At 35.1% G+C, this 14,992-nt stretch overlaps 1 protein-coding gene across 1 annotated transcript in view; it reads right to left on the reverse strand.

Annotated features, from left to right (window-relative positions):
• The window catches only part of LOC136034191 (uncharacterized), a 103,530-nt gene that overhangs the window by 16,473 nt on the left and 72,065 nt on the right, over window positions 1-14,992 (reverse strand). Inside the window, exons 13-16 of the mRNA XM_065715367.1 lie at window positions 7,692-7,849; window positions 6,985-7,130; window positions 2,816-2,961; window positions 1,976-2,228 (exon numbers count right to left, since the gene is read on the reverse strand). Of these exons, the coding sequence (XP_065571439.1) occupies window positions 1,976-2,228; window positions 2,816-2,961; window positions 6,985-7,130; window positions 7,692-7,849 (703 nt within the window). The remainder of the gene's footprint in view (window positions 1-1,975; window positions 2,229-2,815; window positions 2,962-6,984; window positions 7,131-7,691; window positions 7,850-14,992) is intronic.

Genomic DNA, 14,992 nt, shown 5'->3' on the forward strand with positions numbered 1-14,992 from the left:
TACTTCGCGTTCTTCGCCGAAGTGGGTTTTCACCCCTGTTCGCTGACTTGACTGGGACAGGTATTCCCACTTAATGTTTTACATTTTACTTATTTTTAATAATTTTCACTAATTGTTTTTTACTTTCACTTCACTTTTTGACAGATCTAAAAAATAACTTATGGTCTTGTTAAGCCCCACCCTGGAAATACCAACTGATTTTAAACAAAAAAACTATAACAAATGTTGATTTCAATATATATATATATATATATATATATATATATATATATATATATATATATATATATATATATATATATATATATAGAAAAGAAAGAAAGAAAAGTTTATTTGAGCCCTACGTTCATACACAACATGATTTAATGATACAAAACTGCATTTAACACACACTCAATATAAAACAATACTTATTTTCATTCACTCGGGCTCGACTGAGCCTCTCCCACCTTTTTCACATATCGTGCCATTTTGCCAATGGTTCCAGGCTTCGAAGACCTCAGGATATCAGAAAGTAGCACCAACCGATGGTCCCTCCAAATTTCATCCCTAAGACTTTCAAGCTCCTGGCACTCCATGAGGAAATGGGCTAATTTATTATCCTCAATTCCGCAATACCCACACTTACCATTTGTACCCTTATTTTTTTAAATCTCTGTTCCCTATTTACAGAAAGGCAATTTCTCCTCAACTGGATCCATGATTTTAAATATTTAAAAGGTAAATTTAACTTAAAGTAATATTCTTCCCCAAAAATGTCTTTTACTTTACTATATTCTTTCAGTGTTTCCGACGAACATACTAAACAACCCCACTCTTGTGTATCTTGGTTTTTCAATCTCTGTATCATTTCTGGAAGGCAATGTGTGTTTCCGGGTCCGTTTCCTTCCATCCACAAATAAGAGAGGCCTAATTTGTCAAGAGATTTCTTGATTTGTTGAGTCCAAGTAGTTTTCCTATTAATTCGAAGCAAATCAATTATAAGCTTGTTTAGCCAATCGGTCCTCAGGAAGTTGGGTTAATATCAGCCAAAACTTAAATACTTGATAAAAGCCGGTGCAGTTTCAGTGAGAAGATGCCGAAGTCTCCTTTGATTAGATGGTTATGTGTTGTCTGGTGCAGCCCGAAAAGTCTTTTGTAGTATCTAAACTGAACTGATTGTTGCTTATCCGCGGCCTCCAGGCCCCATAGCTTAGCTCCGTAATGGATTGCCGGTTTAATTTTCGAATCAAATATTTGCTTAAATATTTTTAATGACTTCGACTTTTTCACTAGGTCATTACGTAATATTGCACCCACTGCTGCTTTCCCTCGCTTTGACGTTTCGCTCAAATGTTCCTTCCAACTGCAGTTAGGTGTCAGGTTAAATCCCAGATTTTTCCCCTTTTCCACTACTTGAATCTCTTGTCCTTTGAACCGGAGTTTCTCATTCTCAACTAAATTCCTTCTTCCTCATTTATTGAAGATCATTATCTCCGTCTTCCCGAGGTTTAGACGTAGTTTCATCGATTCAAGGTATTCTGCCATCAGGTCAATTAAAATTTGTAGTTTACGAGCTGTTTTCGCTACTAATGCCATGTCGTCGGCGAACAGCAGAGCCGAAATCGTTCTGTTGCCGAGCTTAACTGCTGGGGCCCATCTTTTCTCCAAGAATTATACGATGTCGTTTATGAATATTCCGAATAGCCGAGGGGACAGGGCGCTTCCTTGTTTCACACCTCTTGTCTGTTCAAATATCCTTGAAACTCCTTTTCCAAACACTCTAACGACTGCTTTTGTACTTCCATACATATTAGCTACCATATATATATATATATATATATATATATATATATATATATTATATATATATATATGTATATATATAATGGATTTTGGTTGTAACATAACATATGCCATCAGTTTCTTATATTGATGGCGGTGAAAATGATGATTACATATTTTAACAATAATAAACAAAATGTTTTCCGTTTACCTTTTTGTCGCGAAATTCCAGAATAAACAATAGGAAAGGAGATGAAGGCTTTTCCAGATGCTCTTCAATCGATCTCGCTGTTTCATTAGCGACACATTGAAAGGCTGCAACTAGTTTAGATTCAAAATACTTTGCAGTTTCATGCCATTGTCTTATTGCCTGTGAGCTAGTTAGGTCAACTGTCAACTGAAATCCTTTCAAGTCTTCCAAAGTTCTTGTCAGCAGTGGCATTAGTTCAGATTCTGCTAGTTTGCTATAAAGCAAAAAAAAAAAAAACTGAAGATTATTTGACATTTTAGAAAAGATAGTATATTCTACGAAATATTTTACTACATGAGAATAGTAGAATTATATGGAAGAGCTTTACTCTAGCCTTAGGGCTGTTGATTCAGTTTTTTTCATATGAATAAAACTCCAGATTATTCAAAGATCTTCTAGTATCGGCTGTATAGTGTACAACGATTTTACTTTTCACTGCATAATTTTTACTTTTACTTTTACTTTAATTAATTTTAATTGTTTTTTTTACTTAATACATTTACTTTTTCCACGAAGGGGAATTTTCCCAGGGAACGTTCCGCTGGAGGGGGGATTTTCGGTTGGAGAATGAGATGGACCTCAAAATATATAGAACTGAGGTTGTTTGAATATTAACAAACTTTAACATTGTTTTCTTTTTAAGCTTAAATAAATTTCTATGCTTTTTTTTTTAGCTCAAGTTAAATAGTTATGGGTATAACCGCACAATTAAAATTCTATTTTCTTGAAAAGACTTTAAGTATTGAAGTTTCACTCTGTAAAAAGGGGGCATTATAAATAAAAAAAAGAAATGTTTCATACCCTGGCTCTTCTTCCACCATCATTTTAACGGCTGAAAATTCCGTAGATTTGTCTGGGAAGGAAAACAGCCGAGTAGTTTCCATCTTGCTGCAACATTCCTGTACAGTCTTGTTAAGTAGCTTGTATACCTTGACTCGATCTTCAAGCTGAAAAAATTATTTGCATGTCTTTCAGCCTTTGCTATGAAATCATAAGGGTTTTATCTAACCTATAATAGCCTTTCCTTTGGTATCAGTATTGCATTTCCACCCTCCAGAAAGAAGCACTATGCAACCATGAAAACTATACTTACTTATACAATTCCGTACCAATAAACTTTACACCCTCAGTGTGTACCAATAAACTTTAACCCCTCCGCCTAATGGTAATGAAACCAGAATCACAAATCCAATTCTGAGAAATGAAAAACTATCAACGTTACGTAAGTTGACCTAGGAAAATCATAATGTTGCCAATGATTAAAAAAAAAATTAAAAAACAAGTTTTTTTCTACTAAAGTAAGGAGTAACATTAAAACTCATAAAGAACCAAAATTATTCCGTATATGACGGGGCTACCCCCTCCTCAATACCCCTCTTTCTACACTAATGTTTCACCTTTTGTCTAATTTTTTAAAGAACGATTTTTGAAATACAAGGGCCGTGTAATTGAATCAAGATCTTTTTCAAAAGTTCTTAAACAAATTTTAGCGTGAAGAGAGGGGCTTTGAAGAAGGTGCAGCTCCCGTCATATCCAAAATAATTTCTGTTCCTTTGAAGTTTTAATCTTGCTCCTTCCTTTAAGTAGAGAAACCTAAATAATGACGAAGACCACACTGCCTTTCCATAATACAAATACAGAAGAGATAGTAATGAGGACTTTTTTCCCAAGACAATGAACGAACAAGATCTATTTGAATATTTCAGCAAAGAAAATAATAAACAATAATACACTTACAATAAAAGTTATCGGTTAGAAATCCATTTTTTAAAATAGCCTAGGCATCATTACTTCTTAACGAAAAGTTCAGCCAAGACTCTTGATTCAGTTTACTTAATAGGGAGTCTTCAGGAGTCCTTCAGGGCCTGCTGATGGGGGTCTTCAAGACACCGGACCCCTAGCGAGCAATTCCAGCAGTCTTCTAGCATCTACTTCGAATAGGCTATAGCAAGCAATTCCATAGGGGCCCTAGCATCAGAATTCACTGGGGCCCCTGTACTAACTACTGGGAGGCCCTAGCATCCAATTCAACCGGGGACCCAAGCATCCAATTCCAATTGGGCCCTAACATCTAATTTCATCGGGCCCCTAACCTAACCACCAAGGGGCCCCCAAAAAATAATTCTAATTGGGCCCTAGCATCCAATTCCATCAGGGGCCCTAGCATCTAATTCCACTGGGGCCACTAACATCCAATTCAACCAGGGCCTTGGCAAGAAATTCCAAAAGGTGGCCCTAGCAACCAATTTCACCGACAAGACGTTTTCCAAGATATTTTAAGATTTCTTTATATGTTATGTAATAGGGAAATATTTAATTATGTTAAGGACGACGCAATCTTGTGTGATATGTTAGACTTCAGGGCCCGTAGAGAAACCGCATTTGTAACTGCAGAGGGCGGGTATGTGGGGTGTTATGTAATAACAATGCACGCACGAGTCTTACATAGTACTTTAAGAGATTTTGTTTTCTTTCGATACGTTTTTCTCTGGAAACCTTTATATTCTAATAATTTTTGACCCATTAGGATTCAAAAGGCCATTTCCATCTAATGGAATAGAGCATTAACCAGGTTGACAATGAAAACCTTTCTAATATTTGACGCAAGGAGAATCCCCTGTTCACGCATACTAGAATGATTGAATTTATCGCCTGTTTCCAAACCTCTCCACATGAGAGCACAAAAACATCCCAATCCTATTGATTTTTGCTATATTAAATAAACCTGCATTTTGCAGCATTATTAATTTTCTAATATGATCCAGATAGGTTAAGCTACATAACAGATGTTACGTAGCACTGGCTTTAGATATTTAGTTGCGTATATGATTACACATTGGAGATTCGTCCTGGAACAAGAAATCTAATAAGACACCGACTTTTTTTGTGCATAAAGTTTTATCAATAAAAACACATTTACAAGGCATTCTCACAGAAAGAGCAGTTAAAACTCAAAAACGGAAAAATAATACGTGAAAAAGCTTATAAATGATGCAATATAAGAAAAAAGAACCATGAAATCACAGAAAAAGCAGTTAAAACTCAACAAATGGAAAAATAAAACGTGAAAAAACCTGATATAGGAGAAAATATAAGAAAAACAAACGTGAACTAAAGAAAGAACGGGGTCTTGGCAAAGAATTCCAGATGTAAATATAGTATTAGAGGTAAATTTAACCCATATTAAGAGGCATTTCTGAGAGGTTTTAATGAAAGTGCCATGTTTTACTGAGCCAAGGCTATACATATTTCAAGCCACCGTTACAGTATGTGGCTATCTCATCCTTGCAAGCAATTTCATAGGGGGAGGATTTTCGAAAAGCAATTGAAATCAGACTTAAGATTAATAATAATATTTCTTTAAATAGGGATTTAGGAGAATATTCACTGAAAGCTTTATACACAAATTTAATTAGAAATGACCTTACAAAATATTCAAAAAAAAACAATAGATACTGTCACAAATAGACCTATAAGATCAGCAGCGAAAAAAGCTAGGCTGGCATTAAAAAACTGTTTTTAAATCATTTTCTTTCATTTCATTGAATTGTCTCGTTTCATAACAATTTATTTTTCAGTCCTGGTTGAACTTCGCTGAGGTAAGGATGCTGGGGCTGTTTGGAAAAATTTTTCATTTTAGTTTTATTGATTTTATCCTCTCGTAATTTGTTTTTTCTTATTTGTATTGCCGAGGACGGCCCTTGGACATAGGGCCGAAATATTCATTCTAATTTGTTTCCCACTGTCTTAAAAAATTCCCTATTGTTCTTCTTGTTTTTGGTGTTTGTAGAATTAAAATCATTATGTGTTTGGGCCGCCATTAAAATTTACATGCAGTAGATTTACAATTGTTTCAGAGAAGTAAACGATATAATCCATGGCGCTCTCCATTTTTAACAAAATATACAATGCTAGCCAACAGATTGGCGGAAATGGCGATTAAAATGTTGCTCCTTACTTTCAATTGAAAAACTTATTTTTCTTATTAGATTTCTGATCGTTTTTTGAGTAATGCTGGAAAATCTGACACCCCTTCATGGAGAATTCTTCCCCCATGAAACATTACTCCATGGAAAGATCTTCTCACATAACCCTCTCCCCCAGACCCTTCCCCATCAGAAGAAAATCCCCCCTGAAAAAGTCTGTATACTTCCCAATAATAGATACTGTATGTAAACAATGGTAAAAGTTGACAACTTGAAGCCCTTCCCCTGGGGACTGTAGGGGATTAAGTCGTCTTCAAAGACATAGTTATCCGTTTTTTCAGCTATGCTGAACAAAATGTCTATCTGATAATTTTGATCCGGTGACATAGGGAAAAAAATAGCATTGGAGGGGGCCTAGTTGCCCTCCAATTTTTTGGCTGCTTAAAAGGGCATGAAAACTTTTAATTTCCATTCGAATGAGCCTTTTCGCAACATTCTAGGACCACTGTGTCGATACGATTACCCCTGGGAAAAAAACAAAACAAAAAACAAATAAATACGCATCCGTGATCTTTCTTCTGGCAAAAAATACAAAATTCCATATTTTTGCAGATAGGAGTTTGAAACTTCTCCAGTAGGGTTTTCTGATACGCTGAACCTGATGGTGTGGTTTTGATTAAGATTCTATGACTTTTAGGGGGTTTTCCCCCTTTTTTTGAAAACAAGGTAAATTTTCTCAGGTTCGTAACTTTTGAAAAGTAACTAAATCCGGGCACATGAGGTTTAGTTTCAATACGCCTAGCCTACCTGAAAATTAATTTGATTTGGAGTTTGCTGGAGAATGATTTCAACTAAAGTTCAGAATGAACATTGTCAAAGTGACTTGCAAAAAGATAATTTAATGTTTCATGTTTTAGTGAATTCTTTTTTCTTTTGGGGAACTGACCCTTATTTTTAAAAGTTATTCTTGAGACTGTAGCTCGGATCAGCGTGCGAAAGGCTTATAATGATTTATGAATAAACTTACTTACAAAAAGAACTTACAATTATTATGTGACTATTAAGCTTGTTGTAGAGATTATTGACACCTAGTGGCTGATTCCAAACAACTGTAGAAAGTCCAAGCTCAACCAGTGTATTGACTTGCTTCAGTTCTGCGCGAAATAGTTGCCTTTCTTCACTACCCATTTCTAAAAAAAGAGTATGATGAATATCGACTAAACTACCTAAAATAAAATCGTAAAATAACCGAAAACGAAAGATTTGCAATACACTAAAGTAGAAATGTGTCCCTTGAAGAGAAGTGCATACACAAGAAAGGATTGTCTGATTTGATCAATAGGCGAAAAAGTTTTTATGGGACATCTCCCTCCCATAGATAGTACTTGAATTTAAGTGAGTAACCTTTACTCTTAACTTATGTCTGTTCCTTGTTTTAATACTAATATTCATTTTCATATATACTAATCTTTATTTCCATATATATATATATATATATATATATATATATATATATATATATATATATATATATATATATATATATATATATATATATATATATATATATATATATATATATATATATATATATATATATATATACCTATCTAATAATGTTTTTTAACGGCAAGAGCATCTTAAGGTATTTGTCTAAGACAAACTTTGAAAAGGACAAAGCACTTGTTTCGTTTACACTTAAAGATATGGATGAGGAACGCAAGTAAAGCATAAATAGAATTGCTCCTTACCCTTGACTGCATCATTATACGCCAAAACTAGTTTCTCAACCTTTTCCCATAGTGAAAGCACAATATCTTTTCTTTCCCAGAACCTCTTCAGGTCCAAGGGGAGGTAAACACCCAAATGTTCCCACCATCCACAAGAATGAAGAACTTCAAGGACCATTCTGTAAATAAGCAAGCATTAAATACAGTTACTCTAGGGAAGATAAAGTACGACCATTGTGAAACTTCCAGACTTCACTTAAGAAGAGACCAGAGGAAAAAACTTAAAATTTAATTAGTAGAGGAAAAATTTAAGTTTGCTTGTAAAGCTAAACCTACTCATATTCAAAATAATAATCAGTGAATTCAATGGCTTCTTTAAACCATCACTTCTGGTAGTTTCATTATTGTACTTCAGGACTTGGAGCATGACCGCTGTGAATAATCATAAACATCCAGAAGTTCGAAAATTATGCGCCTACTGCGGCTCTATATTGGCATAGAATGATATTTCTTAGACATACAATCAGGACTACCACCAGCTGAAAATTAGAATCACTGGATTTTTGAGAAAAAAACAAAAAAAAAACAGCAAACTTATAAGTTGCCTACTTTCTTCTTGAAAGCAGTAAAGAAGGTGAAGTTCCTTTAACGTTATATTTACTTTACTGCACAAGACAACACAAGCAGCATCACCACCAGCTCAAAAATAAACTCAGTAGAATCTTCAGAAAATACCACTGACTTAAATGTTGCCTGTTTTCTTCTTCAATGTGGTAGAAACGATGAAGTTATCGGTTATATTGACCTTTAGGAAACGCATGCGGCGGTTCTGGCCTCTCTTGCGCCCGGGATAAAATTTTTATTAGCCTCTGTATCCCAAAATTTTTCGGAATAAATTTTAGCAAAATATCCCAAAAAACATTGAAATTAAATAAATTCAGTCTACTTAATTTTATTTTCAAGGAATGATGATGAAGATATGGGAAAATAGAAAATTTAGTATTCAATTTGCTTATACTTACTGCCAACAGTGCCCTCTATTTTATTTTAATAAAAATTCAATTTCAATAATTACCAAATGATTATAACCATTAGATTATTTATTTGAAATTTTATGTTTCTAAAATTTCTGCGCTCTAGGAAAGTGTCGCATCTGCTCCCTACCCCCTAAAACCGCCTTTAGGAGACACCTAAGGCGGTTTACCTCAGGAGATACGAAGTGTTCTACACTGAAAAGACTTGGATCTGAAAAAGGAAGGTATAGAATTTGACAATATAGAAAAAGATTTCAGGAAAATAGTTTACGAAGCGTTTTTATTGTTATTGGAGTTTTGTTTTCAATTTTTATAAATTTATTTAATAATTATTTTAAAAATAATTATTTTAAAAATAATTATTTTTGGGGGAGGGGTATGATTTTGTATCCTTTTTTTTGTGGGGAGGGGTGTTTAAATAAAAAGCAAAACGTATAATTTTTTTATATGCACTTTCGTAGCCCTTTTTACAAGTAGAATTGAACTTTTTGGCGAGGGGAGGGGGGGAAGGCTGAAGCTCGGTAACACCCATCAATCTGGGTATGGCCTTCAGTTTTTATTTGACAAAACATCCATTTTCAAAAATTTAAGTACATGTTAAGTTTATCATATGTTTTATTTTTTTTTATCAAGCCTAATATCTATTTCTTTCGACTTTTAGTTCATTGTTCATTACAATTTTTCTTAGTTTTTTTGCTTTGCTCAAAACATAGCTTCGCTCTTTACTTTTGTGAACAATTTTTGTTTTATTTAATCCCTGTTCGGTTTTAATTAAATTCTGTAAACATAAAAAATAAAAAGACAGAAGAAGAACTAAAAAATTGTTTTGAAGACAATGATTGAGTAATTTTTGATTTTACTCGAAGGCCCTAATTGAACGAGCAATTAATATGGTCCTGTCACTAAGGGACCAAATTAAACATATAAAAACCAAATCTGAATCTATGCAAAATGTAAATTTCTTAATTTGTACAATTGTTTTAGTTACCTTATAAGCAAAAAGTAAATGAGTAATATCTCTTGGTATTTTTAAAGGCTATATTTTGGGGTGCTTTTGCCCCAAGAAATATTGAAACATTCGCTTGGTCACTGCCCTGTCACATACGTCAAATAGACTACAGATTAAATTCTAAACTAATCCTTCATCAGTCCAAGTAGTGCTATATTGTCTTTAAATGGTCACTGTAATCAAATTGCTGGGTGTCGAAAAATTGAAATTTCATCCTCCTTTAAAAAAAAAAAAAAAACAATTTAACGCTACATTTTACAGCTTTCTGCATAAAAATTATAGAATAAGTAGAATCATTATTAAAATCAAAAAGAACAAACAGATTATATGTATTTATAAGCCCTTCTAATTTCACCATAGGATACTAAATAATATTGTTAATTAGAAAGAAAAAAGTTTAAACCACTTAAACTAGAGCTACACTTTAAATTGGCCATGAATTTTCAAACCGCAACAATCTTTTTATAAGGCACCTAGTTGGTGCCCCCCCCAAGCCCCCCCGTGCGCGTAAGTCGTTACGCGCCATATTAGTTACGCGCCATTGTAGTTGTGTCCCTATGTCCCACCTGTGAATATAGATATATATATATATATATATATATATATATATATATATATATATATATATATATATATATATATATATATATATATATATATATATATATATATATATATATATATATATATGTTTTTAACTACGTAAAACTTGGGAATATACAACATTCTTTGCTGTCCCATTGTCTGTGCATATAAATAGATTGTCAGGTTTACCGACTCTTGAACATGCAACATATAATGGTCCATGAGAAAACAATCCGTATTCAGATCTATACCTCATGATTCTAATGATTGCCCTTGAGCTTTGTTGATGGTGATTGCTAATCGACCATTCCCTGTGTCGCCATCGTCATTTATATATCCCCCGTTGCCCCCCGGCGTCCCCTTTGTAGTTTTGTCCCTGTGTCCCGGTCGTCATTTATATTCCCTGTGTCCCGGTCGTCATTTGTGTCCCGGTGTCCCAGTCTGTGATTTCTCTTTGAGTGTCCCGGGCGTCATTTATATTCCTTGTGTCCCGGTGTCCCGGTCGTCATTTATATCCCCCTGTGCCCCCCGGTGTCCCCGTTGTAGTTGTGTCCCTGTGTCCCGGTCGTCATTTGTATCCCGGTGTCCCGGTCTGTATATACATTCATTTTTAGTTTTGTTTTTCTCCTTTATTTTTCATTTTTTTCCTTTTTTATTTTTTTTCTTTTTTAGTTTTTTTAGTTCTTTAGCTTTTTTAGTTTTTTTATTAGTTTTTAGTTTTTTTTTCTTTTTAGTTTTTTTGTAGTTTTTACCTTTTTTTAGTTTTTTTTAGTTTTTTTTTACTTATGTCCTGGTCGTCATTTATACTCCCTGTGTCCCGGTCGTCATTTGTGTCCCGGTGCTTTGTTGATGGTGATTGCTAATCGAACATTCCTTTTGTCCCGGTCGCTTTCTCTTTGAGTGTCGTCATTTATATTCCCTATGTGCCGGTGTCCCGGTCGTCATTTGTGTCCCGATCTGTAATTTCGTCAGTTGAAAACATGACGTCAGTCGACACACAAACATGACGTCACCCGACAGACAGACCCACACACACACAGACAACTTATTTTTATATATATAGATTAAAGCTGCCAAAAGAAAAGCGATCGTAAATCATTTACTTTTGACAATTAGAAATGTACTAAAGCTTAACTGTTTTTATTGATTTATCCCACTGCCACGTTTCTATAGATATCCTTCCTGAGCACATAGTATTTTAGCTTTATTGGTGGAAAATGTCGCAACTTCAATGTTTTTTTTTTTATTTTTTTCGCAGACGAAGAACTTTTTGCCCTTCACATAGGAGAAGCTAACGAAGTATGTTTCGCGAATAAAAAATTCCCAGTAAACGTAAAATACCTCTTCGGGTAGACGTTTAATACCCGATCCAAGCCCTATTTACATCTGTAGAAAAAAAACACACAGTTTTAATAACGCGGAAATGTTTTTCTTGGCTTTAACGACAGATATGTATTTCAGAAACGAAAATTTTGTAGTAAAATACATTTCTTGGGAAAGCCTGTAACACCACTAATTCTTGACCACAAATTCTCTTTTAATAATACGACGTCTTTTCGTCTTCTGTCAGATCCGTGTTACAGATGGAAAAACTACTTTTCTAAGCTTCCGTCTTTTCTAGATTCGAAAAATTATGCATCAAAACCTTTGATTGTTCAAAAAACATTTTTATGCATGAAAGCTGAACCAAGTTCTGGTTCAGAAATTACTTACGCCATATAATTAATGATTGTATCGTAAGCAGTTTTGATTTCACCAATATTGTGACAGTAGTTTGCCCTGGGCATAAAGGATAGAGCTGATTTTTTTTAGCCAATTGATATGGAGCTCAGAAATAGCTGGCAGTACATGTGTGAGCTAAGGGGTAGTTCATTTTGTATGCAATCAAGTCTCGTACCGATAAATCGTTAACCATTAACGTTTAGACCACTAATCTCCAAAGTGGCCTAGGTGGACCTCAAGGGGTCCGCAAGAAACTCAAAGGGGTCGAAGATGGCGTATTGAAAAAAAAGGGGTTCACAATTCGTAAGTAGACGTCCGCCAAAATTTATCTTGTTTAGATAGTGACAAACTAAGTGGTAGTAGTAGTAGTAGTAAAAGTAGAAGTAGTAATAGTAGTAGTAGTAACAGTAGACGTGGATGTAGAATTAGCGGTAGCCATAGCCTTAGTGGCATTAGAAGTAGCAGCAGGAGTAATAGTTATAGCTGTAGTATCAGTAGTAGACGCAGTAGTAGCGGTAGGATGCAAATATTGCCGTTTGGTTGTTCCAACATACCCCGGAACACCCCCGTATATTTCAAATTCACACACCAGGTCGTTCCTAAAGTATTGCTGATATGCCATTCGAAAAACCTGCATGCAGACGGCGTGTTTTGATTCAATTCATTTTCCCCCTCAACATTTCGTGAAAATTTTACCTTCATACACAGAGCCTTAGTTATCATAATAGTCACAGTAGCAGCAGTGATCCTGCGTGATGAATATCGAAAAATCGGCCTGGCTTTCAATACTTCTAAATCTGCAGTTCTTTTTTTCAACGATAGTCATTCTCAGCCTGAACACCTCCTACCGGGTAGCGAGTCAATTACCGTTTCATCTCATGTCGTGTATCTGGGTTTACCCATAGGCTGTAACCCTAATGAAACTCGTCTACTGCTCGTCAAACACGTCGAGAACAAACTCCGCACCGCGTATGGGTCTATCGTCACCAGCAGACTCCTCTTATGCCGAAAGTATCTCGCCAATATGTATAACGCTGTCGCACTGCCGCATATTTTATATATCGCGCCATTTTAGAATTTATGAACTGACACCCAAAAACGCAAGCTCCGGTCCCTTTATTTTAGGTTCGCGAAGTTCCTGCTGCGATGCCCCTTGTGGACGAGAAATACATATATGATTGATAAACATAGGATTGCAGACCCCAGTATCGCGGTAAACCGGTTGATTTCTAATTTCCAGGCAAAATGGAACCACCCCTGGCTTAAACATTTCTACAGTTCTTGATTATGTATTTTTCCAAGTTGTGTCTTAAATTTCTCTCCGTTTTTCTTCTCTTTTTTTCTTTTATTTGTTTTTTCATTGTACTCCGTTTTGTTCCATGTGAAAAATACGGGTAATAAATATTTTACTTACTTACTTACTAGTACTAATTTCATGACTAGTAGTAATATTAACAGTAATAGCACTATTACTAGTAGCAGCAGTAGCATTAACATGTTGCTTTTTGGTCAGTTAAACATCCTCCTCATTCAACCCTTGAAGTTTCAGTTTAATATAATTAGCCATTGCAATGACAATGCCGATTTTCCCTTTAGATAGCCTGTTCATCATTATTGTGTTTTAATTTAGTTGAACTTCCCCCTCAATACTCGTGAAATTTTCCTCTTACTACTCTTAGTGTTAGTAGTAGCTGCAATGCCAGTAGTAGATGGGGTAGTTGTAGCAGTAACTCTTGGTCAATTAATGATCCCCTTTAAACATTCCCGGAGAGTTTCAGCTTAATTACCTAATCCATTCCTAAGAAATACCCTGTTGACACTTTGCATGCACATAGTTTGCTTTGATTTAGCTCAAATTTTCCCTTTATATTCTCTCAAATTTTCTCCTACAAGCCCATAGTCTTTACAGTACTAGTATCATAGTCATAGTAGTAGTGATTGTAATAAGAGTAGTAGCAGGAGTAGTAGTGCTGCATTAGATGTTGTAGTAACAACGATTAAAAACTGGGACCGTGGTAGACCTAGAATATTAAGGTCACTATTAAAACGCAACTTAGCAGGATGGTTTAATCAGCATTTTTGAGACCCTCCCACATGCTTTAGCTTAACTTTCATAAGACTGTTTCTGTAATCCGAAGGCATAAGAACTGCAAGGATAACGGTATCGCCTAGATCTAATAAAAGCCTTCGGTTAGTACAATGAAATCGGAAAAATAAATCAATGAAAGGGAAATACACAGCTTTGCACTAAGTCAGTGGGTTTTATATTGATAGTGATTTCTAGAAACTGTTTGTGGCTTTGGCATGCTTACCCTTAATAAGCTACTCAAATATTGCCAAAATGTATTGGTGTGCATATTGCAGTTTTGTGCTCCGTGTTTCCTGTTCACTACGAAATGATTTCATAGTTATTACTTGTGTGCAGAGTTGCCATCTGCAGTGACTTACCACTGTTCTTATTGCTAATTTTTTTAGGCTACTGATTTTTGATGATTTCTTTTATTCAGTGATTTTTCACTTTTATTAGTTTTTTTTTATTTACATTAGAAGTCAAAGGAAAAAGAAAGTAAATGTTTAATCAGAAAGAGAATTAGTGGTGGTATCCTAGTTTTGAGGAGATGATCTGCAAGTAAGGAAGCGTATATTGCCGTATACAGTGTAAGTAGTAAGGTCTCTCTGCTTTTAAACAGACCCATGGCCGCTACTCCTTTCGTCCCTTAATGATTTAAGGTGAACGGTGATTCCATCAAGACGCAGGTGTTATTAATTTTCTTAGAAATGCAGGTGACGGCACAGGGAATGTTTTCCAGGAGATGCAGGTAGATGTCACATAAAAGAGAGTGTTTAAAAAACCTTTAGGGTCCGCTAGATGAGAAGACTCAAGACGCCTCACCCCTAACGAGTGATTCCAACGGGACCGCTAGCATCCAATTTAACCTGAGTTCCCATAACCACCGGTGGGCCCTATAATG

Source organism: Artemia franciscana, chromosome 12 (genome assembly GCF_032884065.1).
Source record: "Artemia franciscana chromosome 12, ASM3288406v1, whole genome shotgun sequence".
Lineage (NCBI taxonomy): Eukaryota > Metazoa > Arthropoda > Branchiopoda > Anostraca > Artemiidae > Artemia > Artemia franciscana.